General features: G+C 67.5%; 1 protein-coding gene across 1 annotated transcript; it reads right to left on the reverse strand.

The window, feature by feature from the left end:
• Positions 1-413: 413 nt before the first annotated feature.
• SP7 (Sp7 transcription factor) lies at positions 414-4,782 on the reverse strand. The gene is made up of 2 exons (XM_075737642.1): positions 4,642-4,782; positions 414-1,628 (listed from the first exon to the last, which is right to left on the reverse strand). The coding sequence occupies exon 2, from the start codon at positions 1,538-1,540 to the stop codon at positions 545-547; it is 996 nt and encodes a 331-aa protein (XP_075593757.1). The 5' UTR covers positions 1,541-1,628; positions 4,642-4,782; the 3' UTR covers positions 414-544.
• Positions 4,783-14,259: the final 9,477 nt, after the last annotated feature.

The following is a 14,259-nucleotide window of genomic DNA, read 5'->3' on the forward strand; positions in this document are numbered from 1 at the left end:
GCGCGGGAGGAAGGCAGAGCCCATCCCTGTGATGAAACCGCCCGGTCTCAGCCCCCCCCCCCCCCCGGCGCAGGAGAAGGGGGCACGGCTCCGTTTTCACGCCGTAGCAATCCCTTTATTGCTTGTTGGGTTTCTTTTTTTTGGGGGGGGGGGGGCAGCCAGCTACAAAAAGGAGGGGGGGTACATTAGTGCCTAACGAACCGGGCGTGCTAACGAGGCCGGGGGCGGAGGAGAAGGGGTGAACCCTGTCCCTGAGCTCTGTGCGGGGGTGCGAGGCGGCCGGCGAGGATTTGGGGGTGAGAAGATTGGGGGGGGGGGAGAAAAAAGGGGGGGATCTCACCTAGACACCCCCCCCCGGCAAACCCCAGAGTGCTCAGAGAGCCCCCCCATAATTTAAGACATAAATTATAATTGCTAACGAGGAGCTGCCGCCAGCCCCGGGGGGGGGGGGGGGAAATGCGGGGTTTTGGGGAGGGGGGGGGGCAGCACCCCATAATAAATATCCCCAGCGGCGCAGAGGAAGATGAGGATGGAGGACGAAGGCTCAAATCTCCAACAAACTGCTGGCCTCGGGGCTACCGGCGTCTTTCCCGGGAGAAGCCGGAGGCTGCCGAGGAGAAGCGGGGGGCTGCTCCCCGCTACCGGCGGGGTTGGGTTTGGGGGTGCCGCTTTCGGCGTGGGTCTTCTGATGTTTGCTGAGATGATCGCTACGGGTGAAACGCTTGCTGCAAAGGAGACAGGTAAATTTTTTTTCCCTCGTGTGGGTACGGACGTGACGTTCCAGCTCGTCGGAGCGGGTGAAACGTTTGCCGCAGAAAAGCCAGTTGCAGACGAAGGGTCGTTCGCCCGTGTGCCAGCGCAGGTGGGCTTTCAGGTGGGACGCTTTGCCGTACACCTTCCCGCAACCCGGAATGTGGCAGCTGTGAACCGGTTTTCGTCTGGATCCACCCGGACCCCCCAATCTCTCCAATTCTTGACAATTAGGACAATCGCAGGCCGGCCGACCACCTAACGAACCGCCGCGGGGTCCCTTAGGGGTTTCGCCCGGGTTGGTTTTAGGGGCGGGAGGTGCGGAGGGGTTATTGGTGTAGGGTGGGGGGTTGAGAGCCCCGAAATCGGAGCCGTAAGCGGGAAGCGGGGGGCTGAGGGTGGGCTGGCCCTGCAGAGAGCCCTGCAGCCCCTCGGCACCCGTCGGCCCCCCCAGCCAGCCCCCGTTGGGGTGCACGTCCCACCAGGAGGGTGCCGCCGGCCCCGAGCCCCCCGGCAGCCCCCCGCCGATGCCGCCCTTGTACCAGGAGCCGTAGGGATGCGGCATCTCCAGCGAGGGGTAGACGCCCGGCAAGCAGTCGCCCGGCGGGTGCCCCTTGGCCGTCACCACCACGGGGGCACCCAGCACCTCCTGGGCACCCGTGGGTGCCGGGAAGGGGTGGCCAAAGGGGCCGTAGTCGGGGCCGTAGGGGCCGGGCGATGCCTGGGGGCTGGCGGAGGGCGAGAGCAGCCCCGGGGCGCTGGGGAAGGCGGCCGTGTAGGAGTCACCCATGGCGGCGGTGGAGGGGGACACGGGTGGGAGCACCCTGAGGCGGTGGGGACGGCGTCAGCGGAGGCACGGGGCCATGGTGCCCGGCAGCCTGCGGGAAGAGGGAAACGGGTGTTAGGGTGCTGGGGGGTGGAAAGAGGGGGTGCTGGGGGGGGCACCCGGTGCAATGGGGCACCCAGTGTTGGGGTATCAAGGACCACGGGGCACCCAGTGCTGGGGGGGCACCCAGTGCGACGGGGTGACCGGTTGGGGACCCAGAGCGATGGGGCACCCAGCGCTGTGGGACACCCAGTATTGGGGTGCCAAGCACCACGAGGCACCCGGTGCGGTGGGGCACAGCCCCGTGGGGTGCCCCAGCATCACAGGGCACCCAGCCCCGCGGTGACACCCATCACCTCCCTCCCTACCCCCGGTGCTCCCCGCTCCTCCGTGCCTCAGTTTCCCCTCCCTAGAGCCGAGAACACCCCGGCCCCACCCTCAGAGCGGCGGCGGCCACGCAGGGGATTCTCCGAGGGCTAATAGCAGGGTTGTGCCGGTGGCGGGGGGCCCCCTCCCCGCCCCCTCCCGGCCTCCCCCCCGCTCCCAATCTCGGCTCCTTCTGCTTTTATGGCCTTTTAATCGAATTACGCTGTGGCCTCCCCCCTCCCCGGCGACTTCCTCTGCTTTTATGCCCGTCATGGCTTTCAGCTGCCGCGGGCTGAGACCGGGCGTCACGAGCTGCTCCCCCCCCCACCTCACCATCACCCCGAGTTTTTCCCCCTTATTTTAATTTTTTTTTAAAACTTTATCCCTCCCCTTCACCCACTTTGTGGCTTTTCCAGCTTTCTTTTTTTTTTTTTGGGGGGGGGGTCACCCCCTCCCCCCCTCCCTCCCTTCCTCTTACGCCGCGGTTATTGCGCCTATTTTTAAGCCGGCCCCGGCTGCGGCCGCAGCGCGCTCCCGGTTTTCCAAGGATAACAAGGGCCAGGCCTGTGCCCCGGGAACGCTGCCCTGCCGCGAGAGCCGAGGTAATTAAAACCAGGGCGAGCGTCTAACGGAGGCACGCTTAAAATAGTGTAAACCTCCCATAAATCAGCTCCGCTTGCGCCGGGAAATTAGGAGCAGGGCAGGCGCCCCGGGGAGCCGGGAGCTGCGGGCTGAGAACGGCGCGAGCTCGGTGCACGAGTGGCTGTCGCAGTTGGTGGCAGCTGGTGGCTTCGTGGTTCTCTGGGGGGGGACCCCGACCCCTCCTGTGTCTCCTCTGCTCCGGAGCGGGGTGGGACAGGTCTAGCCCCTGCTCTGGGGGGTCCCCGGTCCCCAGTTCCCAGCCCCTTGGCCCTGACCCCCAGTTCTTGGTCCCCAATCCCCGTCCCCTGGTCCCCAATCCCCGTCCTTGACCTCCAGTCCAACGTCCCCAAACCGCAGTCCCCGATCCCCCAAGTCCCCAGACCCCAACCCTGGTCCCTCGTCCCCCATTCCCCAAGTCCCCAACCCCAGGTCCCCAAACCTCATCCCTTGTCCCCAATCCCTTGTCCCCAAACCCCATTCCTTGTCACCAACTCGAGGTCCCCCAACCCCATCCCGTGTCCCCCTCCCTGACGCGCCACTGCCCCCAGCCCCGACCCCAGCGGGTGCCCCCTCAGCCCCTGCCTCAGTTTCCCCTGCCACCGCGCCCGCGAGCCCCCCCGTCCCGTCACCCGGGGCCCTGGCTCCCCCTGCTCGCACGGTGAAGCCGTCCCCAAGGAAGGGACAGTTTGGGGCAGAGGTGGCACTTGGCACCGTCCCCGTGTCCCTGTCCCCTCCCTGGGGATGGCGGGGTGCAGGTTCTGTTGGGGTGGGGGACACCGGGGCACAGGGACGGTTTGGGGGAGGATCGGGCCCCACGTAGGGATGAGGGACCCCGTCTCCTGGTCCCCACGGCTCCCAGGGACCGCGGTGGCCGCTGGTGCCAGCCCGGTGTCCTCTGGGGACCCGGCTGTCCCAGGGTGGCCCTGTGCCACGGACGGACGTGGCCCCGTCACCAGGCTCGGGGTGCTGTGGCTTTGGGGACAGACGTGTCCCCGGGGGGTACCAGACCCCCAGGGAGGGATACGTCCCCATCGGCTGGTCCAGGGGTACCGTGGCCCTGGGGACAGACGTGTCCCCGTGTCCGGGCTGCGACGGCCCTGGGAATCGACGTGTCCCCAACGGCGGGTCCCAGGACACCGCGGCCCCATCCGCCCCTTGCCAGCACCCAGGGCGCAGCACCCCAGGGTGCCCCAGTGCCGCAGGACCCCGGCGGTCTCTGGGCTGGGTGCTGGTGGGTGGTGCGGCGGTGGCAGTGGTGACAGGGTGGGGCTGGGCGGGGGGGGGACACCCGTCTAGGGACAGCCACAAAGTCGGGAGGCTGAAAATATCCCCGGAGCCACAGAGCCCCACGCCCCGACGCCTGGGTCCTCAGTGGCGTGGGGAGGGGGGGGTCCCCCTTCTCGGGGGGGTCTCATGTCCCAGGGGACCCTTCCTGACTCGAGGGGGTCTCCTTCCCCTGGGGGGGGGCCTGTCCCAGAGGGTCCCTGTCCCAGGGGACACCCCCATGCTGGAGGGGGTCCCTGTCCGGAGTGCGGGGGGGTCACCCTCCCCAGAGGGTCCCACATCCCGAGGGCTCCCCCGTTCTTGTGGGGTCCTGTATCCCGGGGGTCCCTGTCCCGGGAAGGGGGGGTCCCCCATCCCAGAGTGTCCCGGCCCCGGGGGGCTCCCCCATCCCCAGAGGTTCCCTGTCCTGGTGGGTCCCGTACCCTGGGGGTCTCCCCCTGCCCCCCCGGGATCAAGTTCCCCACCCCACGGGTCCCGTATCCTCAGAGTCCCGGGGGGGATCCCCCATCCCGAGGGGTCCCTGTCCCGGGGTCCCTGTCCCGGGGGGGATCCCCCATCCCGAGGGGTCCCTGTCCCGGGGCTGGGTGTCCCCCATCCCGAGGGGTCCCTGTCCCGGGGTCCCTGTCCCGGGGGGGATCCCCCATCCCGAGGGGTCCCTGTCCCGGGGTCCCTGTCCCGGGGGGGATCCCCCATCCCGAGGGGTCCCTGTCCCGGGGTCCCTGTCCCGGGGGGGATCCCCCATCCCGAGGGGTCCCTGTCCCGGGGCTCCTCACCGCGCTCCGGGGCTCCGCGGGTCCGGGGATGCCGGGGGTGGGTACCGGCCGCGGGGATGCAGCTGTCGGGGTGTCCCGGGGTGGCGGTGCCGGGGTGTCCCGGTGTCCCGGTGTCCCGGGGCTCGGTGCGGGAGGGAGGGAACGCCGCGGAGGCTGCCCGCCCCGCTGTGCCGCTGCGGCGGGGCTGGGCCGGGCCGGGACCGGGGCCGGGAGCCCTGCCCCGAACCGCCCCTCGGCGGGGGGGGGGGGGACCGGGGGGGTCGGGGGAAGGGAGGGCAGGGGAAGGGGAAGGGGAAAGAGGAAGGAAAAGGGGAGGGGGGGGGAGAAGGAAAAGAGTCTGAGGAAAAAGAACAAGGGATTGGGAGAGGGGAAGAAATCGGGAAGGAAAGGAGAAGGGAAAGGGAAGGGAAGGAGAGGGGAAAGGAGAGGGGAAAGGAGAAGGGAAAGGAGAAGGGAAAGGGAAGGGAAGGGAAGGGAAGGGAAGGGAAGGGAAGGGAAGGGAAGGGAAGGGAAGGGAAGGGAAGGGAAGGGAAGGGAAGGGAAGGGAAGGGGAGGGAAGGGAAGGGAAGGGAAGGGAAGGGAAGGGAAGGGAAGGAGAAGGGGAAAGGAAAGGAAAGGAAAAAGGAAAGGGAAAAGGAAACAAGGAAAAAGGAAAGGAGAAAGGAAAAGGAAAGAAAAGGAAAAAAGGAAAAAAAAGGAAGAGGAAAGGAGAAAAGAAGAAAAAAGAAAGGAAAAAGAAAAGAGGAAAGAGGAAAGAAAAAAGAAAAAGAAAAAGAAAAAGTAAAAGAAAAGAGAAAGAGAAAGAAAAAGAAAAAGGAAAAGGAAAAGAAAAAGAGAAAGAAAAAGAAAAAGAAAAAGAAAAGAAAGAAAAGGAAAAAGAGTGAAGAAAAAAGTTGCCAAGGGAGGAAGACAGGGAGGCTGAAGGCCGGAGGAGGCTGGGGGACAGGGACAGGGACAGGGACAGGGACAGGGACAGGACAATATGCAGGAGGAGGGGGAGAGAAGGGGAAGGGAGAGGAGGGGGAGGGAAGCACAGAGGGGCTGCACCGGCAGGAAGGGAAAGGAAAGAGGAAAAAGGAAAGGGGAAAGGGAAGAGGCTGGGGAGAGGGAACGGACAAAAGGGGCCAGGGAGGAGAAGGGGGAGAAGGGGCTGGGGAAGAGGAAGGGGATGGGAAGAGGAAGGGGATGGGAAGGGGAAGGGGATGGGAAGGGGAAGGGGAAGGGATGGGATGGGAAGGGAAAGGGGATGGCAAGAGGAAGGGGAAGAGGAAGGGCAAAGGGATGGGAAGGGGAAGGGGAAGGGGAAGGGATGGGATGGGAAGGGAAAGGGGATGGCAAGAGGAAGGGGAAGAGGAAGGGCAAAGGGATGGGAAGGGGAAGGGCAAAGGGATGGGAAGGGGAAGGGGAAGGGGAAGGAGGGGGTGAATGGGAAAAGTGCTGGAAAGGAGGGAAGGGAAAAGGCAAAAGGGGGAAGAGAGGGACGGGGAAGGGAAAGGGAAGAAAGGGACAAGGGGGTGGGAGGGCCTGGGGGCACCTGAGGGCTCGTCACCCCATCACCCCATCACCCCAGGTCTGTGGGCGCGAGATGGGGTGAAACCACCCCAAACCGGTGCCGATGGGGATGGAGCAGGGGTGGGGACGGGGGTCTGGGCTGGGGACAGGGACAGGGCAGGGACGGAGCCGGGATGGGGACAAGAGAGGACCCAGGATGGAGCTGGAGGGACCAGGGGTGGGGACAGAGCAGGAACGGGGACAGAACGGGACCCGGGATGGGAAGGGGGGAGCAGGGAGGGCAGGGGAGGGGGACAGCGATGGGAGGGGAGGGGGACAGGGACAGGGACATGAGAAGATCAGGATGGGGACGGGGGGGACCAGGGATGGGTTGGGGGGACCAAGGATGGGGACGGGGACAGGATGGAGTGGGGACAGGGACAGGGGGGACCAGGGATGGGGATGGGGGAGAGCGGGGAGGGAATGGGCTGGGGGGCAGAGCTGGGGACAAGGGACACTCGCAGGGGAGCAGCGTTGGGGACAGTGGCATGAGGGGCCCTGGAGATGGGGCTGGGGATCCCCCCGTGCCTCAGTTTCCCCATTATGGGGGGTTATTCCACACACCTTTTTTTCCCCCACTTTTTTCTCCCTTTTTTTTTTCTTTTTCCTTTTTTCCCCCCTCCTATTATCCCCTTTTCTTTTTATTTTCCCCCCTTTCCTATTTTTTTCCCCCGACACGGCCGTTTGGGAGCCAGCGGGGCCCTTTCCCAGCCCTGAGTCAGGGCTTTCCGCTCCGGAGCCGCCGGCGCCGCGGCCGCCCGCCGAAGGCCGCAACCACCGTCCCCCCCTTCCCTTGTCGTCCCCCCCCCCTCCCCGCTCTCCTCACTGGGGCTTCCACTACCCACAAACTGGGAGCAAACTGGGACGTCTGCTCCATCCCTCCTCTTCCTCAGCCAGCAGAGTGGGGACACCCCAGGGGATTTTGGGGGGGCGGGGGGGGGGTCATGGGGATTTGGCTCCCACCGGCATCGACCACGAAGGTTTGATTCACCGGGGAGGGGGGGGTGGGAGCCGCCCGAACGCCTGGGTGCCCTAGATGGGGGTGCAAATTGGGGTTCGGGTCTCTCCCACCGGCTCGGGGGGCTGCGGCGGTGGCGGGGACCCCCCCCCCCCTTGTGTCCCCCGGGACCCTTCAAAGGCTGGCGGTCACCCGCCGAGGGGAGCAGGGGGGATGCGATGGCTGGCGGCGGCGGGGGCTGATTACAGGGCGGCGCCAGGCCCGGCCGCCCACGGGCCCCACGGCCGCACTCGGGGCCCCCGCAATTACCCGGGTATTTATACCCCGGCCGGACGCCTGGGCCGCTCGCGGGGGGAGCCGGGGGGAGCCGGGGGGGGCCCCTTCCCCACGGCCTGGCCATCAGCTCCCCTTCCCTCCCTCGGGTGCTCACCCACCAGCCCTCCCGTCCCTCTCCCTCCTTCCCTCCCTTCCCGTCTCCATCCTTCCCCCCCAGTTTAGGGGGGGTCTCGACCCCCCTGACAGGAGTTTGGGGGGGTCTCAGTCCCCATGGCATGAGTTTGGGGCAGGTCTCAGCCCCCTGACATGAGTTTTGAGGGGGTCTCAGCCCCCATGGCATGAGTTTGGGGCAGGTCTCAGCCCCTCTGACACGAGTTTGGGGGGTCTCAGCCCCCATGGCATGAATTTGGGGATCTCAGCTCCCCTGAGTTGAGTTTGGGGGGGGGTGTCTCGGGCCCCCTGACATGAGTTTGGGAGGTCTCAGCCAGGCTGGAGATTGCAGCCCCCAGGTAGGACAGAAGCGCCCATCATGCCACGGGATGGAGATGTCCCTGTCCCCGTCCCTGTCCCCATCCTGGTGCCTGTTCCCAGGGGCTACCCCCCCCCCCCCAAAAGCATGCCCCCCGCCCCCCCGAGCGGAGCGCGGGGACCCAGGCGTCCTGCGGTAAAGCAGCAGCAGCTGGGCCGGGGGCACCACGGCCCTTCAAAGGGGAGCGAAAACCAGCCCACGAATCGCTTCCATGTGTGCGCGGGGGGGCACTGGGATGGGGAGCACTGGGATGGGGAGCACTGGGATGGGGACTGGGGGCACTGGGGATGGGGGGCACTGGGGATGGGGACTGGGGGCACTGGGGATGGGGGGCACTGGGGATGGGGACTGGGGGCACTGGGGATGGGGGGCACTGGGGATGGGGAGCACTGGGAATGGGGACTGGGGGCACTGGGGATGGGGGGCACTGGGAATGGGGACTGGGGGCACTGGGGATGGGGAGCACTGGGACTGCGGACTGGGGGCACTGGGGATGGAGGGCACTGGGAATGGGGAGCACTGGGACTGGGAGCCCTGGGGTTACTGGGGATGTGGACTACGGGCACTGGGAATGGGGAGCACTGGGAATGGGGAGCACTGGCACTGGGAGCCCTGGGGTTACTGGGGATGTGGACTGGGGGCACTGGGAACGGGGGGCACCAGGACGGCGATCCCCCATGACAGCATCCCCAAGCCCCACGGCAGGCCGCCAGCTGGGGGACACCGGGGTGGCCCCACGCATCCCCACCCCGCTCGGCGGCGGCCCCCGCGGCCCCTGTGTCCCTCGTCCCCCCCCGGCGCGCTCCGGCCCCCGGATGTTTCTTTTGCGGTCGGAGGCCCCGAAATAGCGGCGGCCCGAGCGCGTGTGGGTGCGCCGGCCATGGCTGCCAGCGCCCGCGGGCTCCAGCCGGCCGCGGGGCCGGGGGGGTGGCGGGGAGTCTCCGAGGGCTTCTAGCGGGGTTGTGCACCCCCCCACCCCCCCGTGCCCCGCTGGCTCAGCCTCCCACCCGTGTGAGGGACCCAGGGGTTTGGGTGACACACCCCCCCCCCCCACGCCCCCCAGCATCGCACCAGCCCCCCCCCCAAGTTCAGCCTTGGGCGGGGGGGACACACGTAGGGGCTGGGGGGACACATAGGGGCTGGGGGGATCTATAGGGTCTGGGGGGATCTATAGGGTTTGGGGGGATACATAGGGGCTGGAGGGATCTATGGGGTCTGGGGGGGATCTATAGGGTTTGGGAGGACATGTAGGGGCTGGGGGGGATCTATGGGGTCTGGGGGGGGATCTATAGGGTTTGGGGGGACACGTAGGGGCTGGGGGAGATCTGTAGGGGCTGGGGTGACCCACAGGGCATGGGAGGACAGGAGGGGAATAGGGGGGATCCGGGGGTCCTGAGGGGTCCCAGGGGGACAGGGGGGAGATTGGGGGGGGCATGGGGTCATGGGAGGACCCAGGGGGACATGGGAGAGATTTGGGGGGGGGGCTATGGGGGTCACAGGGGGACCCACAGGCACCAGGAGCACCTGGGGGGGACCCAGGGGATCCGGAGGGACCCAAGGGGACATTGGGGCTGTGGGGGGACCCGTGGGTACCCCAAAAAGACGAGGGGGGCGGGCCGTGTGCCGGGGGTCCCCGGGCCCGGGGAAGCCGGGGGCAGAGGTTGCCCGGGGCCGGGCCGTGCCCCCGCCCGTGCCGTTTCCTTCCCGCCCTCTAATTATCCCCGGCCGGGCCAGAAATAACTGCGGTGGCCACGGGGGACAGGGCCGGCCCGTGGGGACGGACCCCCAGGGTGGCCGGGCAGAGCACGGGGGTGGACCCCGGGTTCCACGGAGGGGCCCCCCGGTCTGCACACCCCACCCCCCCCCCCCCCAGTCTGTCCCCCCCTCCATCCCCCCCCACCCGTGCCCCATCTGTCCCCCCCCGGCCCCCCCCGCCATGTGGCTCTCATTGCGCTGCGGAAGCCACATCAAAGCGGCGGCGGCCGCGGGGGTGGCGTTGGGGGACCCGACCCCCCCCCCTCCAGCTGCCAAGGGACACCCCCACCCCCCAAGATGCCAAGAGACGCCCCCCCAGATCCTGCGCATCCCCCTCTGTGCTGCCGTGGTGCCCTGGGTGTCCCCCCCCCCCCCGGGCAATCTGGGCCACCCCCCAAGCCCTGTGACCCCCCCCAAGCTGCCGGGGACCCCCCCACGATCTCTCGGGACCCCCCAAGCTGTCAGGGTGTCCCCGTCCCCCCCAGCCCTGAGCCCCCCTCGTGGTGCCCTGGGTCCCCCCAGGCTGCCAGGGACCGTGGTGCCTTGGGTCCCCCCAGGTCCCCCCCACACCCTGTGACCCCCCCAGGCTGTCAGGGCCCCCCCCCGGTGCCCCGGGCCCCCCCCCGGGCCATGCCCTGTCCCTGTCCCTGTCCCTGTCCCTCCCGTCCCCGTCCCCGCGGTCGGGCCGGCCCTGGCTCGCGCCACGCTGCATTTCTGCGGTTCCCAACCCAAAATTGCTGGGAGTCGCCCGGCGTCGCCCTGATTCCTCCGCGGCCGCGACCTGCGGGGGGGGGACGGCTGTGCACCCCAGGCTGCCCCCCCCCCGCCCCAGTGCCCCCCTTCCCTCCCAGACTGGGCCCAGTGCCTGTGTCACTCACCCCAGTGCCTCTGCGTCCCCCCCCAGACTGGTCCCAGTGTCCCCAGTACCCCCATTCCTCATCCCAGTCTCTCTGTTCACTTCCAGACGGGTCCCAGTGCCCCCTCTCCTCATCCCAGTGCCTCTGTGTGTCCCCAGACTGGTCCCAGTGGCCCCGTTCCCCCTCCCAGTTTGCCCCTGTACTGGTCCAGCCCCCCCGGCCAGAGGTGAGGGCTCCTCAGTGGCGTCCTGTGTCCCCAGCGCTGAGACTGATGGTGTGAGGTGGGACAGGGACGGGGACGGGGATGGGGATGGGAATGGGACAGGGACGGGGATGGGGATGGGACAGGGACGGGGACAGGGACGGGGATGGGAGTGGGACAGGGATGAGAACAGGGAGAGGGACGGGGACAGGGTGGGAATGGGACAGGGACGGGGATGAGAACAGGGAGAGGGACGGGGACAGGGACGGGGACGGGGACGGGGACAGGGATGGGGATGGGAATGGGACAGGGACGGGGACAGGGACGGGGATGGGAATGGGACAGGGATGAGAACAGGGAGAGGGACGGGGACAGGGACAGGAACAGGTACAGGGATGGGGGTGGGGACAGGGATGGGGACAGGGACAGAGCTGGCACAGGGACAGGGTTGGGGAAAGAGAGGTTTGGGGACAGGACAGGGACACTGACATGGCTCAGGGCAGGGCAGGACCAGGGATGGGGACAGGAGCTGCGACAGGACGGTGACATGGATACGGTCGGGACAGGACAGGGGTGGGGACGGGAGCAGGCACAGGACGAAGAATGGGCATTGACAAGGTTGGGGACAGGGGAGGGACAGGGATAGGAACAGGACGGGGTTGGGGACAGGACAGGGCTGGGGACAGGACAAGACAGGACCCTGCTGGTGACAGGACACTGTTAGAGACAGGACAGGGGTGGGGACAGGACAGCCCAGGGCTGGGGACAGGGTTGGGGACGGGACAGGACAGTCCAGGCTGGGGACAGGAAAGGACAGGACAGCCCAGGCTGGGGACAGGTTGGGGACAGGTTGGGGACAGGACAGGGACAGGACAGGCCGGGAACAGGTTGGGGACAGGTTGGGGACAGGACAGGACCAGGCAGGACAGGACAGGTTGGGGATGGCCCAGGTTGGGGACAGGACAGCCCAGGTTGGGGACAGGTTGGGGACAGGTTGGGGACAGGACAGGGACAGGACAGGGACAGGACAGGACAGGACAGGGACAGGACAGGGACAGGACAGGTTGGGGACAGGACAGGGACAGGACAGGACAGGTTGGGGACAGGACAGGACAGGACAGGACAGGACAGGTTGGGGACAGGACAGGGACAGGACAGGACAGGTTGGGGACAGGACAGGACAGGACAGGACAGGGACAGGACAGGACAGGTTGGGGACAGGACAGGACAGGACAGGGACAGGACAGGCCAGGACAGGACAGGTTGGGGACAGGACAGGCCAGGACAGGCCAGGACAGGACAGGCCAGGACAGGACAGGACAGGGACAGGACAGGACAGGACAGGTTGGGGACAGGACCGGACAGGACAGGATAGGACAGGACCGGACAGGACAGGGACAGGACAGGACAGGACAGGCCAGGACCGGACAGGACAGGACAGGACAGGGACAGGACAGGGACAGGACAGGGACAGGACTGGACAGGACAGGGACAGGACAGGACAGGACAGGTTGGGGACAGGACAGGACAGGACAGGACAGGGACAGGACAGGACAGGACAGGTTGGGGACAGGACAGGACAGGACAGGACCGGACAGGACAGGGACAGCCAGGCCAGGGACAGGACAGGGACAGGACAGGACAGGACAGGGACAGGGACAGGACAGGGACAGGACAGGACAGGACAGGACAGGTTGGGGACAGGACAGGACAGGACAGGACAGGACAGGACAGGACAGGACAGGTTGGGGACAGGACAGGACAGGACAGGGACAGCCAGGCCAGGGACAGGACAGGACAGGACAGGGACAGGACAGGACAGGACAGGTTGGGGACAGGACAGGACAGGACAGGACCGGACAGGACAGGGACAGCCAGGCCAGGGACAGGACAGGGACAGGACAGGACAGGACAGGGACAGGGACAGGACAGGGACAGGACAGGACAGGACAGGACAGGACAGGACAGGACAGGGACAGGACAGGTTGGGGACAGGACAGGACAGGACAGGACAGGACAGGACAGGACAGGACAGGACAGGACAGGACAGGGACAGCCAGGCCAGACCCCCCCGCCAGGCGGCAGCAGAGCCCCGCGCCCGGGGGCGGCACCGACCGGCTGCGGCCACCAGGGGGCGCCAGCACTGGGGGGTGGGGGGGGGGACTGGGGAGATGGGAGGGGACTGGGGGGGAACTGGGGGGAACTGGGGGGGACTGGGGAGATGGGAGGGGACTGGGGGGACTGGGGGAACTGGGGAGATGGGAGGGGACTGGGGGGAACTGGGGGGAACTGGGGGAACTGGGGGAACTGGGGAGATGGGAGGGGACTGGGGGGAACTGGGGGGGACTGGGGGAACTGGGGAGATGGGAGGGGACTGGGGGGGAACTGGGGGGGACTGGGGGAACTGGGGGAACTGGGGAGATGGGAGGGGACTGGGGGGAACTGGGGGGGACTGGGGGAACTGGGGAGATGGGAGGGGACTGGGGGGACTGGGGGGGACTGGGGGAACTGGGGAGATGGGAGGGGACTGGGGGGACTGGGGGAACTGGGGGAACTGGGGAGACTGGGGGAACTGGGGAGATGGGAGGGGCTTGGGGGGGACTGGGGGAACTGGGGAGACTGGGGGAACTGGGGAGATGGGAGGGGCTTGGGGGGGACTGGGGGAACTGGGGGGAACTGGAACTGGGGGAATTGGGGAGATGGGAGGGGCTTGGGGGGACTGGGGGGAACTGGGAGAACTGGGGAGACTGGGGGGACTGGGGAGATGGGAGGGGCTTGGGGGGACTGGGGGGAACTGGGGGAGCTTGGGGGGGACTGGGGGGAACTGGGGAGATGGGAGGGGCTTGGGGGGACTGGGGGAACTGGGGGGAACTGGAACTGGGGGAATTGGGGAGATGGGAGGGGCTTGGGGGGACTGGGGGGAACTGGGGGAACTGGGGAGACTGAGGGAACTGGGGAGATGGGAGGGGCTTGGGTGGGACTGGGGGGAACTGGGGAGATGGGAGGGGCTTGGGGGAACTGGGGGGAACTGGGGAGACTGGGGGAACTGGGGAGATGGGAGGGGCTTGGGGGGGACTGGGGGGAACTGGGGAGACTGGGGGAACTGGAGGGGCTTGTGGGGGGAGTGAGGGTAACTGGGGGCAGTAGGGGGAAGTGGGGGAACTGGGGGAGGCTGGGGGGACTGGGAGGGACTGGGGGGAACTACAGGAGACCAGGGGGACTGGGGTGCTAAGGGGTGGGGGGGCTAACGGGAGCCAGTGGGGTGCTACTGGGACGGGAGGGCAGTGGGATTAATGGGGGGCTACTGGGGAGGGGGTCCCTATGGGGGTAATGGGCTGCTAATGGGGTTAATGGGGGGTCATAATGGGGGGCTACGGGGGGGTTAATGGGATGGACATCCTGATGGGAGTTATGGGGTGCTGAAGGGGTGCTAATATGGGGGGCCCTAACGGGGGGGGGGGCCCTAACGGCGGGAGGGCCGGAGGAGGAG

The sequence above is a fragment of the Balearica regulorum genome, chromosome 29 (assembly GCF_011004875.1).
Source record: "Balearica regulorum gibbericeps isolate bBalReg1 chromosome 29, bBalReg1.pri, whole genome shotgun sequence".
Lineage (NCBI taxonomy): Eukaryota > Metazoa > Chordata > Aves > Gruiformes > Gruidae > Balearica > Balearica regulorum.